Genomic DNA, 25,535 nt, shown 5'->3' with positions numbered 1-25,535 from the left:
CCAATACTTTTAATTCTCCACAAACTAATATTCAAAATGCCTCTGCCATAGATTTTGCCGAATAACAAATAAATGCATTATATTCAGCCATGTTAATAATAAAAGGAAGAGGGTGTTCCAATTTGAGCTTTTCCCTCCAGTAATTTGAAAGAAGTAGTACCTTCTGTATGTATTGTTCAACTGAAATTAGATCTCTGGATTATACTTATTAAAATGTCTCCTTATTTTCAAATCTCTTCCTTATTTAATTACTGCATGAGACTGAAAGCTGCCTGGAATTGTTAAATACCCTTAGACCTATTTATAGTCTCTTCACACTGGTAACTTGAGCACACTCATTTGGCAAAAGTCCTGCCCACCAACCCACACGATGGGTTTGCAATTCCCACCTGGCTCAGGGGTCTCTGACTGAGAGGAGGAAGATGCTGAGCTGGCTCCATCCTCAGCGGTGCCCTGTGAGAGGAGACCCCGCCCAGGCGGGAGCTTCATGCCCAGCTGCTCTGCCATCTCCACATGGTCCCCGGGGTGGACATAGTCAAAGACGCTGCTGCCTGTCAGCTCCACCTAGAGGGGGCAGAGAAAGGGTGGGAAAGAAAGGCGTCACAGGCTTTTCCATTTTCAAATTCAGCACCACAGCAATTCAGATTCTGAACAGGAAAGGAAATATCCTCAGGCCCCAGAGACAATCCTGGTTCTATGTCTCCATCTTCAAATACTTAAGGATTCCTGAAGTTGAAAGAGAAAAATTTTTTTTTTCATGTATTTATTTGGCAATTGTTTAGCCCAGTTTTTTTCTCATATGCTGTTTTTTGCATAAAGCAAAAGCATTTTGTGAAACGTGGATGAGTCTGCCTTGGATTCAGCTGTTTTATCCACGCATCATCAAATACTTGCATGTTTGGTGTCAATGGGATGATTGACTGAATTCTACTGTTTTCTTATTGAAAAGTTTGGGCTTTGTACAGAAACAGCTATACAAACAGCCAGAGATAGCAGACGAGTATTTTCCTTAAAATACACAGATTTCCATGATGCGTGTTTATACATACCATCTTATTTCTATGTAAATTTAAATGTAAGAAGTGCTGCTTACGAATATATGCAGAGGCATAATGCTTTCATTAAATATTACTCATTAGCTCTGTAATCATACGGAGAATTTTCCATGCAAAAGAGGTCAGCTGGGGTCTGAAGCAGCCATTTTTTTTCTTGCTGGTATCAGCTTGTTTTGCCTTCAATCTAATAAAACACATGGTAGAAATCTCCTTGAGGGTTTTATACAAAGTGTTTTATTTTGTGTACTCTTTGAATTAGGCTGGCTCTAAAGGTAGAGAATGAATATCAAATATTAGAAAAGTCTCCGCCTGAAATAGAGGCACTGCCGATCTCAAAGCTGTCAGGTATGACCCCTGTGTCTGGATTGTGTGCTGTAGGAGGGGGCAGAAATTGCTAGTAAGAATTTGCCTTACCTCTATACTCTTCTCATGCTCCAACTTTCTTTGCCCTCCAAGCATAGCAATAATGCTCCTAACATTATGTACTTGGGTTATAGGTATTACAATAGGGAGAGATGTGTCAGCAACAGAAGGAAAAGCTCTTTCCCAGGTCACTAATGGCTTTCCCGGTTCTCTGGAGTCTAATCTCTGGAGTCTAATGGTCTCAGGCCAGCTATCATGTACCATGGAAGTTGCCAGAACGTCATATTGTCCTCACAAGTTTCTTGGTGACTATTTACCTAGAACCCCTTTCTACCTCCTTTCTCCTTCCTGTGTAATTTCCAGCATCCTTGCAAATTCCACCTGAGTATCTGCACTCTCTTCCCTGCCAAGAAGGAAGCCTGGAAGTGGGTGAACTGTCACGGATAGCATAACACTCAGAGCAATCATTATCCCTAGAACTCCAAGTCCTGGTAAAATGATCACATCTGCTCCCAGACACCATTTGATTAGAATCTTAACAGGCTACACATCTTTAACATCTATCAATTAATAGAAGACTATATAGTATAGCCAGAAAAATACAAGGCTAAATTCAGTTTGGTTAATAGCTATTCCTGAAAAAGACTTGCATAACTTCTACTGAAAATGAGGTACTTTCTCTTGCTATTAAATTACCGTCGCCTACTGTATTACCTGACTACTGCCTGTATCATTTTACAATACCTATTTCCTGCATTTGGTATTGTCACAGAGGTAAATCGGGATTCACAGTGATCAGCTCCTACCCTCTGGGAGGGGGGGATTACATGGAAATAATCCCTTTAATGTGCGCCTTGCCTCTAAGCACTTCACACAGTAATAAATGGGTAAACTGACTTTGAGCAATTAAGAAATTAAATGAAACTAATAAAATGTGTGTTTTAATATTTCTTGATGGTTATTTTGTTTGGAGATTAGTGAATATGAGGAAGTTGCTCTCAATTTGTACGGAGCCCAATTGCAGCACTTTAATAAATACTTCTGTCACTTTTCTCAAACTCTGATTTGTTTCTTTAATACTGCAATGTGCCTTTTGGTACAGACCACAGATTGTGATAAGATGACAACACAAGTGGGAGATAAGATTTTTTAGGGGTGCTAGTTATTGAATATTCATGTAAGCCAGTCTTAAGGAATGGAGGAATAGGCCACTATCTCCACAACCTGATTTGTCTGGATATACAGGCACTTCCTTTCCACAAAATAATGTCCTGAGTGTGGCACATCTGGAGCAAGACTGAGTCACAATACACCTTACTGTATTCCCCACAAAGATATCTCAAAGCTTAATGGAGAGGTTGGCACTGAGAATTTGACACTATCACAGTTTTTATGTGTAAAGCACAAACTACTTGAAGTCATAAGTCATAATCTGACTTTGAAATCAGAATCTTTTCTTTCTCAGCTGGATGACCTTGGACAATTCATTGAACTGCCTTGGGCTTCACTTTCCTACTCAAAAAGTGGCAGCATTGCTGCTCTGCAGACCTCTGGGGCACCACTCACACTGTATTCCATGATGCTAGCACCCCCTGCAGTGCTGTTGCTGAGAATGGAGCAAGGCAGTGACCTGACAGCTAGGCTGAGAATGACTTGCTTTCCCTGGCTCATAGTCTAATTTTGGAGATCTCATGAAACCATGCAGAGAAAGTCATTTTGTGAGAAATAAGCACTATAGAATGACTGATACTTTTGTTGCTGTTTGGTGAACAAGAATGTATGACACACAGAAATGTATATTACTGTGTAACTTTGTGTCATCACTTTAGGACTTCACTTTAGTCAGCAGGGGGTACAGCAGGGGTGTTACATGCTTTGAGTCTTAACAGCAACAGTAACGGCATTATCAGCTACCTACTGTGTGCAGGAACTTTCTATACTTTAATTAACTGTCATAACAGTCTTTTGAATTGGTATGATCATCCCCATTTTATACAAGAAGAACTTGAATACTGAAAAAGGTCAATGGGGGAGATAGAACTAGGTGCAAAGTCTACTTGACTGGACTCGACCTACCACCTCTCAGGTAGTAGCCTTTGCAGTCACAGAGGCTGGGCAGGGGCCTCTGACTCCTATATCCTCCAGCCTCACTCTTGTTCAGGAGAGAACACTGAGCTCCACCAAGGGAGAGGCTGAGGCTGCTGTGCCATTGGACTCTGAGGCCAAAAACAGGCGCTAAAGGAGGTGTCATAACAAAACAGATGTGGGGGTAGACAAAAATCTACTTGTATGTGCAACGCAAGTCATCACCATCGTCATTATTATTATCATATCTTACATTTATATTTCTTGTACTGCTTTCACTTAATTAAATATTAGAGCTAGAAGAGACCTTAAAAACCATCTATTAATATCCTCTTATTCAAGAGGTGAAATCTTTACAGTTGTGAGAAGTTGAAATGCTTTTTCAAGTTCATCCATCCGTTTAGTGGTAGAAGCAGGATGTAAGCCCAACTGGTTAACTTGGTCTGCCACTTTTCTCATAAACCCTCGTCTGTTTTTTTTTTTAGAGCCCATGTTTCCTGTTACTAAATTCCGTGCCTCAAAATAGACTACAGAAACCAAGACTGGGAATTTTTTACTTGATGAACAGACATTACTTCATGTTAGCTTCAAGCAGTAAAAATAAACAGTGCTCCAATCCAGTGTTAATTAGGTACCTTTAAATTCCCAGTTACCAACTCTTTGAAAACTTTTGACCACTGAAAACTAGGATTAGAGTCTTATATGTAGTAGGTCTATCCAAATGTTTGTTGAATGAATAAAGGATGGGTATTTAGGCCTGAAAATATTTTTGCCTTATCTGTGGTTGATTTGGGCAAGTTTAAGTTGGTTCTTTTACATTATTAATGACATTATTATTATAGCATTATTAACTCTGTAAAATGAGTTACAATATAGCACTGTAATATGTTCATTCCCAATAAGTCTTTGCCATATGTATTAAGACCTATTCCTTTTTTTTTCTAGACCCTAACTGAGTTTAATTGAGGACAGAACTGTATAAATGCTGGGAAAGGACAAGTTTTAAGGAACTCCTTAAGAGAATAGTGACCATCTTTCATTACCTGTTTTGTTTCTAGTCTATGGCAAAACTGTGTTTAGCTGGGTAGTTTCCAACTTTCACTACCCTATGTCCTCATTATCTGAATTGTAACATCATCCCATTAAAAATTATTTCTTAACTATCCCTTGAACTCATCAACAGGGGAAACTTCATTTTATATTAGTTATTGGTCCTAACTTCAATCCTTAATTATGATCTACATAATGGAAAGGCAAATGTGAGGACCTTAATGCCATCGCAGATTCCTCCAGGACAGACCATGGTCACTAGTGCCATCTGGCATAGCCTCTAGTCAAGCTAAACCACACAGCTTTCCTCAAACTTACTTCATGTTCTGTTAGCTTGCATGTAATTTGCACACTAGATGTAGTGGATTTGGTAACTGAAGTTTCCTTGAAAAAAATGTAAATATATCATACAGTGGTGGTTTGAGTTGACTTTCCCATGTTGAGGTCATTGTACCCTGCTGGTAGATAGGATGAGGGACTAATTTGTCTTTTCATACTTCAAGCAAGTCAATAGCCTTTGCTTGGCCCCCTGGAGTGAGCAATACTTTTTAACTACAGCAATGTACTAACAGTGCAACTCATTGAATTTAGTGCTGCTTTGATTGAAAGTATATGGTACAAATGAGGAACAGGCAGTGATATTGTAAGTCATCTCCATATTGGAAAAACTTAAGAGGATTCTTCTGCAAAGACCATAAAACCTTTTTAAAGATATTTCTTTCTTTAAAAATACTTCAGTCTTAGGAATGATACAAAGTTGATTTTTATCACATAAAAAGGTCATTCAAAACCTATCATTTGGGCCGGCCCCATGGATCACTTGGGAGAGTGCAGCACTGGTAGCGCCGAGGCCGCAAATTCAGATCCTATATAGGGATGGCTGATGCACTCACTGGCTGAGCGTGGTGTGGACGACACTGTGCCGAGGATTGCGATCCCCTTACTGGTCAAAACAAAACAAAACAAAAAAAACACCCTATCATTTAAGGTGAACATCCTAAACCCTTTGTAACACATTGATTTTTAGAAATTTCTTGGGACCACTGAGGTTAGTGAGAAGACTGGAGGTACTCTTGGTTATAAGCCCTTTTCCGGGAATTCTTTTGCAGCCAGGCCCCACTCCCACAGGGGATGTCAACAGTATTTGAATAGAAGGTCATTCCTGACACAAGACTATATTGGTGTTAAGTGGCTTAACACCAACTTAACACCAACAGCCAACTCCCAGGTTAGGCTTTCAGATCTACCAAGAGACCCTGACATCCTGGTCAGAAAATCCCGTCCCAGGATAAGGAGGAAATTCTATCTCACCACGGCAGGTTAGGATTTGTAGTTTTTTGGGGGTCACATTTATATTATTGAGGGATAATAAAGTGATAAGAGAACAAAATATAATAAGATATGATAGCTTGATTAGCATAGGTTTTCTTTGGATTTACTGGTATCTTAATACCATCTTCATAACTTCCCAGATATAGCAGAACTCTACTGAATATTTATGAACTGTTTTGACAGAAACTTGATGTTCTTTACTGTTCTGTCTCATTCTATGTATTTGCTGACTTATCTGAAGAAAAACGCATAAAAGCACTGGGTCTGTTACAGAAATACGTGTATAAATTAGTAGAACAAGAAGAGAGAAAGGTTCTATATCAGAACGATGAGGTAGAATAAAAAATCCTTCCAGTGTCATCAAATCATAAAATGAACGCACTCTCTTTTTATAGATATGTTAACAGAGCCTTCCCTTAGAGGAATTTGAGCTAAAAGATACCACATCATGTGTTTATTTTGTCTTCAGAAATAAACATTTCAATGCCTGTGGGAATCAGTGAGGCTAAGTACTTTTTTTTTGTTTTTTACATACATCTTTTTTTATAACCCCTGGAGTGCCTGACTTGAGAATTTGTAGAACGAGCATCCAAAGAGATACTGCATAACCAGTTCTGAACTTTAAGAAGTGCCAGAAATTCCAGTGGATCTCCTAGTTTTTAGAGAGGAAAAAGGAAAAGAAAGACTGTAGAAATGGAGTGAAAGAGGAAACAAAGAACAAATTGCAGATACTGATTCAGACTGGGACACAGCTATTTGGAACAGTACGTTTGCCTTTATGACTGTCATTCCCAGTAGGTGAATTGGTCAGACAATAATCAACACTGATGGCACAGTACTCAAAAGTGTTATGTGGGTCATTCCACAGAGACAGACTCCAATTGAACACGTTTAAATGGTTATAGAAAGGTTATATAAGTTGTAGATAGATCCACAAACTCTTTGAGGTCTCCACCCTCCTCCCCCTTTTTTTTCTGTTTAAGAAATAAATTATATGCTGTTTTTCATTTTTTCTTAAAATCTTGGTTCAGGTATACCTCCATCACACCATGTTATGAAAGCAGTGGTTTTAGAATACTTTCGATATTTCAATATCCTTTTCTTTTCATTAGGAGATACCAGTTAAAAGAACCTGGAGAATGCCTTCATACTGAGGGGACATTACATCACAGGAATGAGCCCAGGGATTTGTGAAAGTAACTAAATCAAGAAAGTTTAAAGTCTTGTTTTACTAGGTTCCTATAGTTTTTAGGTTTTAAAGTGTCTATAGAGCAGGAAAGGCCAACTTTTTAGTATTTTTCATAGTGCTGGGAAGAAAAAAATATGCCACTGAAGGCAACATCCTAGTAAAAAGTGAAATGATGCCAAGAAAGAAACATTAACAAACTTAAAAGTAACTAAAGTCAATCTCTCTTTTCTGAAGATCAGAGGAATTTCTGTAGTAAGATGTCACTTTTAAAGCTTCTTCATTACCTTGGTAAGAAGACCAATCAACATAAAATACTTGATACTGGCATAGTTAATCCATTATCCTCAAATTTTACATGGTTCAATATTTGACATTTAAATCTGGATACATGTTGAAATGCATGTTATCCATAACCAGACTTCAGTATCAATATATCTCAATTTTTGTTTAATTACTCTGTTATTCTTACGGTGAGTTTTGTCCTCTTTTTTTTTGATCATATGAACAAGAAAAAGTAAAAAACGCTTATAAATTAAGATTGAAATTTAAATCTTACTCTGATTCTAAACAGCTTTTAAATTTTTTTGAAAGGGTAGCTTGATTAGGAAAACTAATAATTATGCAGTTGACTTTTACATTTGTTCTTTGAAAGGTACACAGGGTGATTTTATTTTATTCTAGTCATAGTACAACAGTGTGGTTTATATGACGAAAACCTAGGATATGCTTAATACACACAAATAATGATCACACACGGAAATAAGAAATTAATTTGGGAGTTAATCCATGAAGAGAGTAAGGAAAAATAAGATTCTTTGTGCTGTGATCAATTACTGACCCTTCTAGAACCTTCCCTGTTGATATGTTTAGCAAGTCTTGGGAACCTGCTGAATGCCATGTGGGCACCATTGCCCTGGTTTGTAGTTTATTTCTAGTGAATTATCATTAGAAAAAAGCCCAATAAACTGCTATTTTATTTTGACATTTGTAACTACTAACTGTGCTAGTGTTTGAGATTATTTTCTATGAAGCAAGTCAATATACTGAGCACTCTCTAGGTGCTATTTTAAAGGAATAAGTTAAATTCACAACTGTTTAATAACAGACTATGAGTTAATCTTGTTACAAAAGAGAATGTAAATAGAAATGGCAAGTAGAGAAAAATGGGTCAAAAGAAATGAATCATTCCAGAGGCTAAAATGAGTGCTTGTGTTCCTTAAGATATTTTGGGGGGAGTTTGGTGGTGGAGGTTGGGGGAGCTAACCCTTTTGAGAAGCTGATAAATTCTATGTTCTGGCTCACTAGAAAAATGCTCTAATCACACACATATAATTTGGCATTTTATTTCAGGAATTTCAGACATTCCTGCTGTTCATCCATGAATATTTCCTAGAGTCGTGCTGTCCAATACAGTAGCCATGAGCCAAGTGTGGCTATTGAGTACTAGGAATGCAGCTACTATGCTGCAAATGTAGAATAACAGCAGATTTCAAAAACTTAGTGCAAAAATAAAAAGAATGTAAATCATCTTCTATTTTATATTATTTATATATTGAAATCATATTTGGATATGTGACATTGAATGAAAATATTATTATTAAAGTTAATCTCATTTATTTTTACTTTTTAAAATGTGGCTACTAAAAATATTAAATATTACACATGTGATTTGCAATATGTTTCTACTGGACAGTGCTGCTCTAGGAACAAGAATCCTTGGAGTAGAAGAACATAAAGTATTAGAAGACCATGAAGATGACACGAAAAGGAAGAAATATAACAGAATAAAACATAACAGAATTATAGGAATGTCTTTAGAATAAAAGGACGATATTTATACATTCAGTCAATCAGTTGGTCAAATATGTATTGATCATTTGCTCTCTGCAAGACATTGGGATTATGTGGTTAAAAAGAAACATTAAAACTCAGCACCTACCCCCAAGGAGCTTATACTCCATTTTGGAGACATAAGACAAACATATATGGTCAAATGATATGACAAAAATTCTGACAGTACAATGCAGCATATGATTAATTTGTGACATTAGCATTGTAGATCATTGCCTCTCAGATTTTTCCAGATACACAGAGGATTTCCTAAAAATACAGAATCATGGGCTTCCAGAGATTCTGGCTTCATAGGGCCCAAGATTCTGCATTATTAAGAAGATTCTAGGTGATGCTGATACTGCTAATTGCGAGTCCATGATCTAAAATTTTGAGTAGCATTGGTATGAATGTGTTCAGAGGTGGTTGTGAACCAAGAGTCTCTGGACAACAACTCTCATTCTGGATTTCACAGAGAAGAGAAAGAGAAAGGACAGGTGGCTTGGACAAAAAGGTGGGAGAAATCCAAGAAACAATAGGGTTCTAACTATACCGGAGCTTATAAGAGCAGGGGGGTATACTATACTATTCTTGGCGTAAGCCTAACACTGGGAAAACAGTAGGTAGATGCTCAATAAACACTCATTGATTTTGGCCCTAAGGAGATGGATCTGTGCTAGTGTCCATTAACCTCTTTTCCCCGCTTTTACTGAAGAACAGGTTTAAGTAATCGTTTACAGAAAATGTCATATCTCACTTTTCTTCTTAATCTGTATCTCAAATACAATTGTCTCATTGTAGACCTAGGCTGAAATAATTGCCACACTTTGAAATAACTTCTTGTCCCACATAGTTAAGCCCGGAATCCAAGATTCTTATCTCATTTGTTCCCATATCTAACATACTCAAAATGGACTCATAAACACACTCAATTTATAATGGATTTTTTTTTTTGCCTCATGGGTAAACCCAAAATTCTAACTTCTTCCTTCTCCAAAGAGACTTTAATAGGTTTGTTCTATTTTTACCTGACCATGTGTCCAGCGAGAATGGTGTTACCCAACTTCTCTTCCTAGGGCAGGCAGAAAGAACTCAAGATGAAGAGCACGTAAATAATGCTCTTTTAACTGGGCAACCACAAAACCTCAAGGTGTGTGATCTACTATTCCAACACCACGTACTTTGTCTAGCTGCACATTTCCATGTCATCTACAGATGGTGGTATGACTTAGTAACTGAGAGACTCTTTCAAAGTTTTGCTCCAGGTTGTGAACCAACAGCCAGCTCCCATAAACACTGTTTCCATAATGGAAGCACTGGCATACTGGAAATTAGCAAGACAAATCACTTGTAGTGTGGTGCTTTACTGATTTTAATTAAATTTACCAACTCATTTTGACAAGCTTTACATGTAGTTTTGCTTTAAAAACCAATAGAAGAACAAAATATATATTGGTTGAGAAAAGGTTGGGGGTGGGTGGGAAGAGAGGGGTGAAAACTTATCAAAAGTAAAATTGGATTAAGAGTCAATCAAAATCCAACAGCGAATTTATCATTTCAATGAATTTCAATGAATGGTTTAAAATCTGTTTGAAATCTATTTGAAAATGAATATGTAATAATATAGACACATCTCTCTTTCAAAACCAGTATTGTCAGATGTATTCTCAGCATTATAATTCATGAACAGAGTAGATGACTATTTGAAAAGTATTAAAATGAGCTGACTTTTCAATACAAGTGTCTTCACAATAAGTTTTCCTATTCTGGGCAATTCAGAAATGTAGACAATTGTGGTAGAAAAATAATATGTATTGTAATATTCATTGTACAGTAGTAGTGTAGTAAGTGGCAATTCTGGACATTACAAGAGACACAGGATTATTTTCTGTGATTGCACAGAGAATACTTGGATTTCTCGTGAAGCTTTTGCATTGGAAATGAGATTCATCAGTCTGAACGGGGCAGGGTTAGAGCCCTTAGCAACATGCTTATTTTGTAGAAGGTCACTCAATAATAACTTCCTCTGCCCTCCAAGCTTATTAAGACTGACTGGCATATATTAATGAAAACACCTGATTCTCCAACCATAAAACCCAGACAAAGACTTTATTTTAATATTAAGGAAGGAACCCTTAATTAGCAGGGTTTCAAAAATGTCAGCTTCTTCTATTAGCTGTTCTGGTCCATCAAAGCCATAATCCCTACTGTCAAATTTCATCACATGATAGACAGTTTGCCGGCTGTCTTTTTTTTTTTTTTTTCTCTTTTACTGATACTGTCTGAAGCTTTAAAATAATTTTTTTTATTTTGCCATCACATTTAACAACTCATTGTGCACTTGCCTGTTACACTCTTGATTTTACTCTTTGCTTTCAAAGATTCTTAACACATGTCAGCTAAAAAGGTTGGGGGGAATCTTGCAGAAACACAAGTATTACATGTGAATACATATGCATTCTTAGACGTATAATTAGGGATTCTTGGAAGACCTGGGCTTGCTTATATTGCCTGCCTTCGAGAGTATGTAAATATGCTGTCCTGAAAACACAGACAAATAAAAGTCTCATAGATTATTTCCTATTTTTGATGTGTCAAGAAGGGCAAGAATTCTGAAGAAGAACCCAGGATCTTTTAGGATAAACATTCATCACTATTAACCATAGATGTCCCTGCCTGTTGCGAGGAATTCATTAGAGCATTGAGAGCTTTGCATTGCCCTTCAGAAGCAAGATAAAATGACTGCATCTAGCAGGACAGAATAAATGCATAGCTCCTAAAGTATTTGTGTTTTTAATCTGATTCAAAATATTTACTGTTAATTAAACCCTTTTGCAAAGGGAAAATTTTGTACTGTCCATACTAAGAAGAATATAAAAACATAAACCAAAATCAAAACAAGAATGACTCAAGGATTCATGGGAAACTTTTGTGAAGGTTTAACTGCAGCCCTTTCTTTATCCGTAAGGAACATGGAAGCCTCCAGGGTAACAGTTTTAATGTTTAAAAATGAGCTATGAGAAATTAAAACTGGAAAACGGACTGATGGAGATGGCTTGGACCTGGCAGACTTAGCTGCTAGCAACTATTAGCTCATACCCATTCTCTTTAATAAGGATCAGGGACTTCATCAGAGACCACAGCATGTTTTCTTAGCTCACCCATTTGGCATCACTGAAGCAACGTGCAAACGCTGCCCATTTTTATTAGCATCTGGGTATTTATTTCTCCTTTTTTACTTTAACATTTTTTCCTCCTACACTCTAGGCTAGAAAGTCTATCCCTCTTGTAATTTGCATGTATTGTACATATTTGTTTCTTCCACGTGGAACAACCAGCTCCTCTCTGAGCTTCAGGAGAGTGGCCCAGACAGGAGCTGGGGTGTCCTCGCATCTCCATGCACAGTGCTTGATGCAAAATGTTAGTGAAGTCTACTTGGTTCTTTTATACCTGGGGATTATTTTTGTTTCTACCATTGACGATCCTTTGATTTTCTCAGCATTTATTCTATTGTCTCAATTAGCCCTACACAAGCACAGACACAAAACAAGGCCAAATAATCCCAAATTCAAGTCACTAATGAGTCATTATCACTCAAATGCTACTTTTTTTTGCTTCTTTTGATGAAACGGAGATTAAAGGTATGTTTTCTGGTAACCTATCAGTTGAATTTATAGCCACACCTTCCATACCATCTAATAGCTTTAGGTGACTGTCCACAATTATTAAGTCTCTTGTTCCAATTTTAATTACATCATTTAGAAATGAGGTCCTATATTCGAGACTGACAAGACTGCCTTTTCTGCTGAATGTTTAAAAATAAATGTACCTCGCAGGACACCCAAAGAGACAAGGTCCATTTCTTGGAAAAGAACAACTGGTTGGGTATTAGGGATAGGCAGGTCCAGTTTTATGGCTAATTATATAAACAGTGAGCTATATTCCAGAAAGTTTTCTAATACTTTTACATACTCCTAATAAAGAGTATTGGGTATGAATGTAGACTGTAGACGGAATTAGTGTGGGATCGAAACCACTACCTCCTTTGGCAAGTTACTTTACTATTTCCTCAATTATAAAGTAAAGATAATAATGGTACCTACTTTCCTTTTGTCAAAATTAAATGATATAATGCATTCAATGTGCCAAACAAAGCAAATCTGGCACATGGTAAGTCATCAGTGAGTGCAATTTTGTATATTCATTTACTGGACTATAAACTTCCTGAGGGAAGAAACCATATCGGTTTGAATCACTGCTACAACCCCTGGTGCATAGTTAACGTTCCTTACATACATTAATTGAATGAATGAGCAAGAGAGTAAGTAAATGACATTATTTTATTGAGAAATGAGCTGATTCAGAGGTGTCTGCTAAGTGTTTGAGGTTTCAGAGTAATATGATAGCTTATCTATTGTGCTTACCCATTCGTTATATTAACAGAGGCCCATGCTTGGGCTACCTCATCTGATCTTCTGGGACTTAGAATCAGAAGTGTGGCATAGCCATCAGAAACTCCACAAAATGACTTGGGCTTGATTCAGAAGCACATTAATAAACTACAGTAGGTGGGGGATGAACACGGGTGTCATGTTCAACTGAGACAGCTGCCCTAGACCCAAAGGGATCATGGATCCTTTGAGTCCCTAATGAAAAATATGGTTTACTTTGCAACTTTGCCATGACATTGAACATAATTTGAGGTCATTCAAAGATTTTTTTAGTCTAGCTATGGGCTCCAGGATAAGGAGTCCCTGAGACACCTCTGAAGCATCTCCCCATCACTTTCCAACTTGAGCAGCTCTATATTGGTATGTTTTATTTGTTTTTGGTTATTCCAAATAGTTTCGCTTGAAAAACAAGATTTCATTGTTAAAAGTAATGTGAGAACTACAGTCCTAGACTTGTTGGCAAAATTCATTCCATATGTGGAATCAGTTTTCAAAATCGAAGAAAAGGACAGAAGCAGAATGATCAACTAAGTTAAGGTGACACTACTGATGTAAAAAGGCACAATATAAATTACTGGCTTAAGCATTGGCCTGGAAAGCAAAAGTCTATTCTTATTCCCTCACCCCTGTCTTCACCACTGATTTTTGGAAGCGGGGTAAGTAAGTCTCTGCCCCATTTTTGCTTCCTCAGTTTTTAACTTATTACCTTGAAGAGACAATCTCTGCTTCCTATGATGATGATGAAGAATGAATTAGAAAACACCTATAAAATGTTCTAAGCTCATAAACAATTCCCCCTGAATTTATACAATGTCTACTTACATAAGACTGGAAGCCTCAAAAGTGAAAGAAACCATGGCAGAAAGAGTAGGACAAGGCTCGCTGCCTTTTCGGGCTGAGACCATTGAGACACGGGAAAGGAGTGTAGCTGGCATCCCAGAAAATCGATACCTAAGATTTGTAGGAGATTTAAGGGGTGTGTGTTTGGAGGAAGAGGCAATATTTGGTTGGAAGAGTCGAGTCAGTGTTTCTATCATCTCCTGCAGTCAATTTGACATCCCTCATCTGGAACAGGATGTTATCCACTGACTGAGGGGCATTTCCCCCACCCCACCGCAAGAATAACACTATTATCTTTTTTACCTAATGTGCACAATTAATGCTAGTGTATTTGGGCCATATTATGTAAAAAATAAATCTGTGGGGACTATTCTTGCCAGTAGCAGTCAGAACAGTGTTGAGTCACCAGGAACTGGGTCTAGGGAGGCAATAGTGTGGGGACAGTTGAAACATCTGGATTCCCTCTTTCTCTCTCCTCTTGCAATCTCTTTCTCTCTCCCTCTTTCTTAAAACAATTTAAGGTGTGTTGCAGGAAAACTTTCTCTAACCAATTTTCATCTCCTTTTCTCTCCAGTCTCGAAAATGTCATACTTGTAGAGGAAATGAAAATGACTTGTTCCAGGAACTTAAAGAACTTAACACTACTTCACTTTGCTAGTTGTATACTTACATGAAACCCTTTTCTAGAATTCATGCTTCTTGATGTCTGGGATGATGTCTTATTCATCTTTGTAGTTCCCAAGACATCTAGCACTGTGCTCAATAAATATTTGTTGGTTTGATTAAACTGATGGTCTCAAAAGGCTTCTTGATATGTTGCTTCTCTCCTCCCTGGAACCCTGGGAGGTTGTTATTGCACTTCAGACTGAAGACCTGAGATCCAGAACTTAGGAGGCCTGCCACAATCTCACTGCTGCGTCAGTTGCCTATTTAGGGTTAGAAATCAGTCTGTTTCTATGAATTTGACTTTTTCAGATTCCACATATAAGTGAGATCATGCAGTATTTTCTTCTTTCTGTGTCTAGTGTATTTCACTTAGCATAATATCCTCTGGGTTTATCCATGTTGTTGCAATTGGCAGGATTTCCTTTTGTAAGGCTGAATAATATTCCATTATATCTATATCTACATAGATCTACCTATCTGTCACAATTTCTTTATCCACTCATCTGTTGACTGATACTTAGGTTGATTCTGTATCTTGACTATTGCGAAAAATGCTGCAATGAGCACAGAAGTGCAGATATCTCTTTGAGAAACGGATTTCATTTCCTTTGGATAAGGAAAAGTTATGGAAAAATGGGGGAGAGACTGGTCAAATGGTACAAACTTTCAGTTATGTAAGATAAATAAGTGCTAGAGATTTGATTCATAGCATGGGAACTTTAATTAATAATACTGTATAGTATATTTGAAATTTTCCAAGTAGATCTTAAGTGTTCACACCACCACCAAAAAAAAAAAAAAAAAGGTAACTATGTAAAAAGATGGATATGATAATTAGCTTACATGGAGTAATCAGTTCATTATGAATATGTATATCGAAATACCAGGCTGAACATCTTCAATATATACAATTTCATTAAAAAAAAGAAGTCAGTCTGCCTCTCATTCCAGTGATCTTTGTTAGAGACATTGCTTTGATTGGAGGCAGGGATGCATTTTGGCTTTGGAGTTGGAAAGGCTGGGGTTTGCCAGTATCTAATTGTGTGACCCTGAAGAGGTTATTTAACATTTGTATCCTCAATGTTCTCATATATAAAATGGGGATTTTACAACTTACTCTAAGGGTTGTTGAGAGAATTAAATGAGATGAGTAATGTGATTAGCATATAGTAAGCAGGCAATAAATGGTAGCTGTAACAGTAACAACAGTTATTACCCATGTGTATTCTTTTGCCCTGAATCAGAATTCAATTCATGCCAAACAGTGAGCTTCATACTTGATTTTGCCAATAACTTAGAAATTCCCCAAACTGCTAATCTTTTGTTTTCAATATATGTCACCCACGATCCTCTTCAAGTACATCTAGCTATGAAAAGTCTGATTAAATAGTGGGAATTTGATACTCAGCTTGTTTTTTGCTTCATTAGCACAAGAGTATGAATAGAGACAAGGGGGACACCTGAGAATGTAGTTGGGGCAGAACCACCAAGTGAGAAAACTGGAGTCCTCGGAATGTATTCAGAGTGCCGTTCCTTGTTTTCAAATAGATAGAAAGCTGGATGCAAACTGCACGACTCTTACCCAGCTTTGCGGTTTTTTGAGACTATGGGATGAAATATCGAGACTTGCTACCTTGGAGAAACATGAAGAGGCTAAATGAGGAGTCCTTGCAGCTCTGTGTTCTTCAAAAAAGGCTGCTACAGGAAAAGAGCAAAAGCAAGCAACGAAGCAAAAAACTAAATGGAAAAGGATTTTTCTGGCTTCCTGAGTCATCTGCATCCTTTTTTCGAGGCTGGCTGAGTAATTTCCCTAGTCCTATGTGCATTTGTAAAATTTCCAGTGATATAAGCACTGCTCTCTCTCACTCATTCTCTTTTAGTCATACATTTTGGTTTTCATATATTCAGACAAGCATGTTGGAAATATGCTATTAAGTGTTTACATGAATTGCCTTCTACCACTTGGCTGGGTGTGCATTACTCTGTTGTGTAAAAGATTTCACAAAGCCACATATATGCTTGGATTTATCTGGGGAAAGCAAAAGAGTTAAGCTGACACTGTATATTAAAAACAAACAAAAAAAGAACTAATAAAGGTATAGGAGAAAAGCTGTGCTAGTTTTTTTTTAAATACTTTTTTTTTTTAGCCTGAGCTAGTCTCAGGATGTATTTGGGAAAATTCTGACACGTGAGGTAAGTCGAAAGAGCACTATGCAGGAAGCTAGGAGAACTGGGTTCTAGTTTCATCTTTGAGACTAACTTGCTGTGTTGATTGTGTGGGGGTTATTTCTTCCCTCTAGGTTCATGTGTAAAAGGAAGTTCATGTGTAAAAGGAAGGTGCTGAATTCAAAAGATGGCCTGTCTACTCTGCCTCTTTGAGTTTTATCTTTCTCATCTGTACAATGGAGGTAATTACATTCACCTTGCAGGGTGTTTTATAGATTGCACGAGATCATGCAAGTCAATCACCTACAGCAGTATCCATGCGTACTCAGAAAGTTTTAGTCTTCCTCCCTTCTTCCATTTTAGGTTTCTTCCATTTTAGGTTTCTTCCAATTTTGAACATTTTGGGATATCATAGAACATGTGGTGATCTTCATCAGCACTGTTATCAAATAAGGCTAGTATTGCAATGGACACACCTGGTATCCATTCCCTGTGAGTGACTGGACTCACGATTTTTCTAAGTAAGGGTCAAATTGACTCTCATCTTTCCAGTGCTGAAAGAAGCCTCATATAAATCACTTGGGATATAAATATTTATTCATCAACAGTTGGCTCATCAGCAGCATGGTGTCGTGGTCTGCACACACTTTGAAGGCAGATGTTTTATATTTTTAAAGCTTAAAATAAAACCTCACAATAAAGATACACTTAACGTCTAAAGAGTTTAAATGCCCTTTTATTAAGAGCTGCAAAGCCTGTGTTTGGGATTAATAATTTTTTAAAAACCCACCTATCACTTTTTTTCACCATTAGAAAAGGTTATGACATAAAAGGTATACCTGGTGGTCCCAGCGGGTGAACTGAAATTTGTCTAAAATGCAAAGACTTTGTGAACACTGGCAAGTCAGGGCAAGTGTAGCAGAATTAATACAATTTCAATTTTTCTTTGTGTCTGTAACGTTTTTCTATTATCCTGATAAGTGGGCAGCCATTTCACTTCTTTTATTGATAGAGCTGTGAAAAAGAATTAGATTTCAACACTTATGTAACCAAGATTAATTGATTGATTAGATTATTAATTAAATATTCTATTACATTTTCTTTTGGAAAAAAAATGGCATAGGATTGTGGATTCCCTAAGGTTTTTTTTTTTTTTCCTAACCCATGGAAGAATAAACAAGGAAATGCATAACTAAACATTGTATCTTATCTTGTGAGAGATAATTAAGCAAGCAGATGCATTACTATGTAGAAAATTTACTCACTGCTGGCTGTCTTACAAGACTACCTTTATCCAGCATGTCTACATCCCACTACAAGGTGAGGAGACTTTATTTCTTTGTGAATAACCAACAGAAATCAGTGAGCTGCTAGGAAAATTATTTGGGTACCACACATCTAGGTACATCTATTTCTACATAATAACCAGCCTGTTTTAGTTGGGAATAAAATGGTTTATCTATAACTTCCAATCATGCAGTGTTTCTGGATCTGTGGAAAAATAAAAACAGCAAGTGGCCTTTCAGGTAACCCATAATTAAAAGCAATTTTGAGCTGTCTTTTCAGGGAACCTACCCAGGGGAAGTATTTGCTACCTGTTTGACCTTCACGATTGTGAGTCCTTGGCAGTGTCAACGACCCTCTGAACTGAATTCAAAACTAATCTCTGACAGAAAAAGAGAAACAGAATTCATGCAAATCATATTAATTCCAACATTTCCCCAGTGAGCTGGGTATAAACTACAGCCTAATTAAATATTTTTTAACGATGTGAGTAATTTTTGCCAAGGGGCGGATTCAGGGGAAAATTTAATATGAGATCACAAAAGCTGTTCCCAGCGTTGATTCTGTAAATTAATGACTATCTGCCTTATGATAAAAACATGCTGCCAAGAATGAAAATGAAGTCGGCAAAGCTTGCTCTATTTGTCTAACAACCAAATATACAGAATGCAAAACTTTAAAGGCAATGAGAAATTTCCATTGTGTTTGTGTGATATATTCAGGATAAAGATACACCATGCTGACAACCCAATAACCAGCTTCAAGGCACTGTCAGCAATATGGGGCCATCTTTAGGTAGTTGTTGTCAAGGTCCAGGGAAATATTTTAAAACAGCTAGTTAGTTAAAAAATTATATGCAACTTGTTTCCCAAAGAGATTGGAGGAGGCTCACAATAAGAGACACACTCACAAGTAACTGCATTAAAGGCAAAATGGAAGGTCAAAAATATATCAAGGGCAGGTACTCAATTATTTGGTACAAATGTTGCCAGCATTAGAGCTCCATGGATTCCTTCCTCAGACTGACCATTAAACACCTTTTCACACCCATCTTGATCCTCAGGGCAGTTCATTCTGGAAGCCCGAATTGGATTGCTATCCAAGGTCATGGGGGTGAAAAATAGGGGTGAATATAGCAAGCAAGGGAATGATGTCAGCACAGCCCTGAGCAGCTTATTGCATCTAAATCTACAAACAGCAGTGGACAAAAGGTGGCCTGGCAGATAAGGCTTTTCTTGTCTGCTTAAGTCCAATTTGAGAATGGAGATTCCCCTCGTGTTCAGACTTCAGTGTTAGGAAGCATTTTGATGAAAAGCATCTTGGCATACGTTAGAGAAAAGCAAGGCCTGTTGCCTGAATCAAAGCCAGGGAGAAGTTCCTCATCTCCCTTTGCTCTGTGAGGGCAACCTGCTTTTAATGACTCCTGTAGTTAACACCCAGAAGTTGCTGGTGGTCCCCTGTGACATATGACTTGGGTTCTGCTAGCCCCTGGTCACTAGGCCAGCACATCACAAGGGTTTTAGGAGCTATATTTATTTAAATTTCTGTCGGTGCCCAGCGATGGAGATTGAATTTACAGTCTTTCAATTAGAGGGTCATCTGTGCTAACTAGAGCACCACTGCCTCATTATAATCATAAAATTAGTGAGAAAAGACTGGCATGAGTAATATGGAAGCGCCAGTTTCAAAGGTGAAAAGGTGCTGTTTCCTCAGGTTACAGCAGAGGAGAATGCAACAGAAGCTCTTGATCAGTAAATATTCCCATTTAGAGCAAAGAGAAGTCCTTGAAACCTATTACAACAAAATGTCAGGATGCTAAGATGACTTTATGAGAATACATAGAAATACTCATAGTAACTATGTTTACTGAAGGAGAGAGATATATCTTTTATACCCACACATACATTTTTCTTGCAAATTAAAAACAAATAAAAATAGCGCGAACATCTCCAAAGCATAGCTTTTGATTTTTAACCACATTTGTCAAAAATCTGAGTTGATGATTAATAAGCAATTCAAAGTGAAATAAATGCAACAGGGCAGGGCTGGGATGCAGATGCCTCGAGGCTGGTGTATGGGGAACAGGCTGCCATGAGGAACCTTATCATTTTTACACTTTAAAATAACATGTGATTAATGTTATTAACTGAATCGTGGATGCTACTTAATTAGTATTTTTGTCCACTAGAACTGTTATTTTAAAACCCAGGAAAAGGAAAATAAACCACCCAAAGAAGCTTAATTCAAAATTAAGAGGAAAGGAAAGAAACCAAACTAACATTTATTGAGCTTTTATATCTATTGAGTACTTTTATATCAGTTTTCTTGTCTACTTCTCATAATGACCTTATGAGAAGGAGGTATTATCAACTTTCATGTACAAATGAGGCAGTAAAGGAGTAGAGAAAATTCTCCTAACATTAACCAGGAAATAAGTGACGGAGCTGGGCTACAGACCCAGATCTGACCTTACAGGCCATACTCTTTCCTTGACAGAATTTGTGTTCTAATTCTGTTATATTAACTGAGATGATACTTATCTAAAGGACATTACAATTGCCCTAACCTTAGAAGAGAGTCTTCAGGGACTTCCTTAATAAAAAACTTAACAACTAAAGGAAGTGGATCCAGGGAGAAAAGAATGCTTTAATTTTGAATTCAATAAATACTTGTTGGCGGGGTACCAGGATGAATAAGATAGATCTCTGCTCTCTGTGAAATGGAAGTGCAGCCAACTAATTGATTCAAAGCAGCATGCACAGAGTCCCTGTACAGAGGTGGAGTACAGACCTTTGAGGGGAGAAAGGAAATGGCATCAGGTGGGGCCCTGAATTAGTGCTGAAAAGAGAGGGAAAAAATTTACAGTGTAAATTGCAGAAGAAGGGATGATTTCTGCACAGGCCTTGTAAACAAAGTCTGAAAGAGGCAGGGAGATGGTTGCAGGTCTGTCTGCCTTAAAAGAAGAGGGGATGACCACAGTCTGTCTTTTCCTCACTTTGCATTTGATCTGACTTTCTCCTGTTCTTTCCAAGACTCCCTTACTCCCTTAACCAAAACATGGCACAAGCCTCCCTTACTCCCTTGCTTTCCCTCTTCTTGTTCCATGTGGCTTGGACCTGGAGTGGGCATTGGCTCTGCTTAAACTCTTTTGGTTCTGGCCTGAGTACTGCTCCTGCCCCAGCAAGGACCCAACTTCTTTCAAGGTCTCACTGCAAGGGATAGGCTGGTGCTCTTGGCAGAGGCATGGGCCCGGCACCAAGGAGCCAGCACAGAATGAAGGAAAGAAAGGAAAAGATGTTCTCCATCTGAAATCCCCCTGGAAGGGACATGTCATCTAGTAGTGGCAGCAGGAGTAGCATGAGGGGATTTCTTTTATTCTGCAGCTTAAGTGCAGGGGCCTTGCAGAGGGCTGTGCTCAGAGGAGGGGAGGATCAGAGGTGAAGTGATGAATAATGTGCACGTGAAACAGTGACAGATCACTTGTAACAAATGTACACTGACCCTCCAAAGCTTGGAGCTCATCAGAGCCTCCCTCTAATTAAGGATAATCCAGAATTTCATGCTTAATTATTTTTATAGATTTCTATGAGGTTTTTTTTTTTTTTTTTTTTTTGGTCTCAATTGGGGTGAGGGGGTCTCTCTTGTTGCAAAGGGAAAAGGCTGATTTACATCCAGGAAACAAACTTAAGGAAATATGTACTATCTTGGCCCACCACCCCTACAGCGTCTCTAACGTCCTCTGTCTATTCAGCTATAATTCTGTGTTAATCTTCCATGTTTCCTGGTTGGGTTAACATAGTATTTCCTTACGTACAAGCAACCTCTGTTCTCGTCTAATAAGTTGCTGCTGTTAAAATGTGTAAAATTTTCTTTCCTCTTAGAATTTTCTAAAAGTAAAGGTCTGAGTACCACCTGTGTCTGTACAAAATGGAGAAAAAACATATATTCCCTAGTCCCATCTATAGCAGTAGTCAGGCTGTCTTGGGATGGGGCCAGGCATTTTAAAGAAGAATCTCAAGATGTTTTTCTCACATTAAAGTCTGAAAGCCACTGGATTGGTTGGCTTGAGTTTTGCCAGAAAAGGTGTTGTTCAAAAACCTCTTCCCTGGCTTTTCCAGCCCTCGACACTAAAGCCAACCTACTGAAACTTGCTTTCCCTCTCTGCAATCAGTCTGCCTCAGACACTTAATTATTATCGTTCCCAATGCTCTGGTTGTCATTTCCTTTGTTGCATGCTGTCTGTTTCATAGACTCTTCTGAGGTAGTCTGTTGTCTTCCATATGCGTCCCCCTCCCATGCTCCACCCCTCTTTTGGCCTCTCTTCTCACCGCTTACCTCATAATCACTGAGGTAAGCAGTAAGTATGTTGTTCCTGTTTTTCTTCTTATTGCTTCCCACATAATTATTAAAATTCAGCTTAGTTCTTTCACCTCAAGAAGGTTTTTTTTTTTAACATAGAGACTAAAATGTTTCAAAATGTGCGTCTGATATAATAACCAACTTTCAATGGAGTGTATAAAACAATTTTGTGGCCAAGATCTATAACAAAAATAACTGTCTGCCTATATTGTTACCTGAGATAGGAAGAGCGTCTTTTATATATTCGCTACAGCACTATATTGTTAGCCACCTAGACATATTAAATCAGATTATGAATGCTTTAAGCCCTGTCGAACCTTCTATAACATAACTTTGCTGGTTTTTGAGTTTTATTTTTCTCTTGAGCTAGTTCTGTTAACTGGCAGGGTGAAACCATCTTTCTGAGGTGAGGACATCTGGCCAGCTGCTCTATGTGCCGTGTTTTGGTTAAACAGCCTCATACATGGGTAATTGAGAACATGGGTTTGTTTTGCATAGGTGTTAATTGTCCGCTACAAGTAGGACAGAAAGTGCATGGAGAGAGATGCTTCCAGCATTTTCAGTTAGTCCCTTGAGACAGGTAAGATGTTTTGTACAGTGGGATTGTCATTTGAATAAATCCATAACCTATGGACCATTGTGTGTTCCTCTAGGGAATGGAAACAAAGCAATGACAGTTATTGTTAAAATGACCTCTAATTTGACTTATTACTCATATACAGTGCTTCCCTCTGCCTCCCAATTTTAACTACGTGGGAAGTGGCTACTTTTACAGCATGAGTTCCTCAGGAGAGGCGAGGGCAGTCATGTTACTGGCTGTTTGGCTAGAACTCTGGGGCCAGCCCCAGGCCATACCATGTTTCTCAGCATGCAACTCAGTATTGACAAATGAGTGGATTTAGAGCAGAGTCAATGGAAATTGAAATCCTGGAGGGCCTCACTGATGATGGACTGTGAGGCTAAATGAGCATCGTTTGGTCAATGGCCATTGAGGAGGAAAGCAGGCTGTGTTCTCCTACACGGAGGGTGCTGTGAGGGCAGCACTTCCTCTGAGCCTGGCTTCACACAAGTGCTGGGACTTGCTCAGCTCTGTGCCAGTGCAGATGACAGAGACACATCGTGCTGTTCCTATAAGCCAAACTCTGGCACTAAATTAGCAAGCACAAAATATATGACTTATACTCACTTGGAATTCTATCAATTGGGCCTTCGAAGATGACTTTTATTCACTTTTTATTAGATTTCCACAAGGCCTTTCTCTCTATGGGTTTACTATGAAACAAGTTTTCAGTGAGAAATGCTTTAAAACATTAAATAGGTAAGAGACGTAAAATGGGACATGCAGAAATTATTTTCAAAGAGCCACACAACTGGAAGACTACATGTTTTTTTGTGTATGCAGAAGTCTTCTTTGGACTAAAGTCTTCAATGGACCTAAAATCTGCCTGTAGCAATTTGAAATGGAATGATTTACTTTCATGACACAAAACTGGTCACATCTGTGACATAAGCTTCAGTTCCTGTAGTTGGCAGACAGGCCTCAGATAAATTTACCTCAGTAAGTTTGCCTCTTGGGAGGTTCTGGTAAAAGGTCCCCCAGGCTGCTAGTTTCCGTCTATTCCCTTCTCTGTTTTACAGAGTCCTAAGCCTTTCTTATAACCTGGAGTCAAAATTAAACTGAGGGGTGTGAGAGAGAAAAGGGTGGCAGGGGAGGTTAAATAGGTTATCACCAAGAAAAGGTGTTCAGTGACTATAAGTTAATAAGTCCATCTGTCTTATGAAGAAGGAAAATTATTTTTGAAGGTAATTTCAAAAGAGGAGCTAGCAAAATGTTTTGTGTAATGGGATTGCCATTTGAGTGAATATGAATCTATAGCTTTACACATGTTTATCTTAGTATACAAGTTCTAGATTTTTCTTTCTTTTAAAAGGGTCAATGGAAGGAAAAAGCAGCTAAAACCACCAATATACTAGAACATTCAAGATGTGACCTGAGATGGAAAGGTGAGACTTTATGATTCAGGACTGATCTCACTCCTGAATGATTCTGGGTCTGGCTACCACTCAAGTCACAACTCCAGCATCCTTGACATTGTGAAATAATGATGTGGTGCTGAGTCAGAGTACAATTTTCAGTGTAAATAAGAGTTGTTTCATGCATTTAAAATTAAACTGGCTCAAGGTGAAACAATTGGTGTTAATGAGATGGTAGTTCAGGAAAGAATAAAGAGTTGCTACTTCAAAAAGCAACAGAATGGCCAACTAGATTTTGACTGCATTTAATACAGGGACAAGGCAATAAGAAACAGGAGGCAGCAAAAATGTATCAAAGGGTGGTCAAGTGACCCTAACACACTTCTAAGATGCTGGTCAAAAATATTACTAAAGAAAGCTGTCTTATTTTCAAGATCCTGATACAGGTGTCTCTTCACCATTTAGTGAGAAAAAATATAATGTAGGAAGTAAGAAGATGTAATAAATTAAACTGAATGAATGCATGAACTTGCTTACTGTGCTACTTTATTTGATGCATTTTAGAAGGATTTATGTTCTAGAGGTACTTAGACTATCTAGTTCATTAAGCAAGTTAGTGTGTGGTCATTTATATCACACAGTTGGGCATGAGGACATAAAAACTACTTCCATGAGAAAATAATATACTTGACTTTTACATCATTTTGATCAACAGCACTTTTTCAAAAGTATTAAAGACCATTACTTCAAGGACAATTCATACTGTAAGACAGCTCATACTGTAAAACATTGTTCCTGTGTTGCTGTCACAATGTATGCACATGAACAATGCTTTCTACACTGAACATGTAGGGGGTACATATATGCAAGTATGACTGTAGGATCTGGTGG

General features: G+C 37.9%; 1 protein-coding gene across 4 annotated transcripts in view; it reads right to left on the bottom strand.

Moving 5' to 3' along the window:
• The window catches only part of NPAS3 (neuronal PAS domain protein 3), an 857,631-nt gene that overhangs the window by 121,152 nt on the left and 710,944 nt on the right, over window positions 1-25,535 (bottom strand). For all 4 annotated transcript variants that reach the window (XM_063090950.1, XM_063090951.1, XM_063090954.1 and 1 more), the window contains one exon: window positions 390-564. In XM_063090950.1, coding sequence (XP_062947020.1) covers window positions 390-564 — 175 coding nt within the window. The remainder of the gene's footprint in view (window positions 1-389; window positions 565-25,535) is intronic.

The sequence above is a fragment of the Cynocephalus volans genome, chromosome 3 (assembly GCF_027409185.1).
Source record: "Cynocephalus volans isolate mCynVol1 chromosome 3, mCynVol1.pri, whole genome shotgun sequence".
In the NCBI taxonomy this organism is placed as follows: domain Eukaryota; kingdom Metazoa; phylum Chordata; class Mammalia; order Dermoptera; family Cynocephalidae; genus Cynocephalus; species Cynocephalus volans.
The sequence above is the reverse complement of the archived record's forward strand: the minus strand, read 5'-3'. Positions and strand labels throughout refer to the sequence as shown.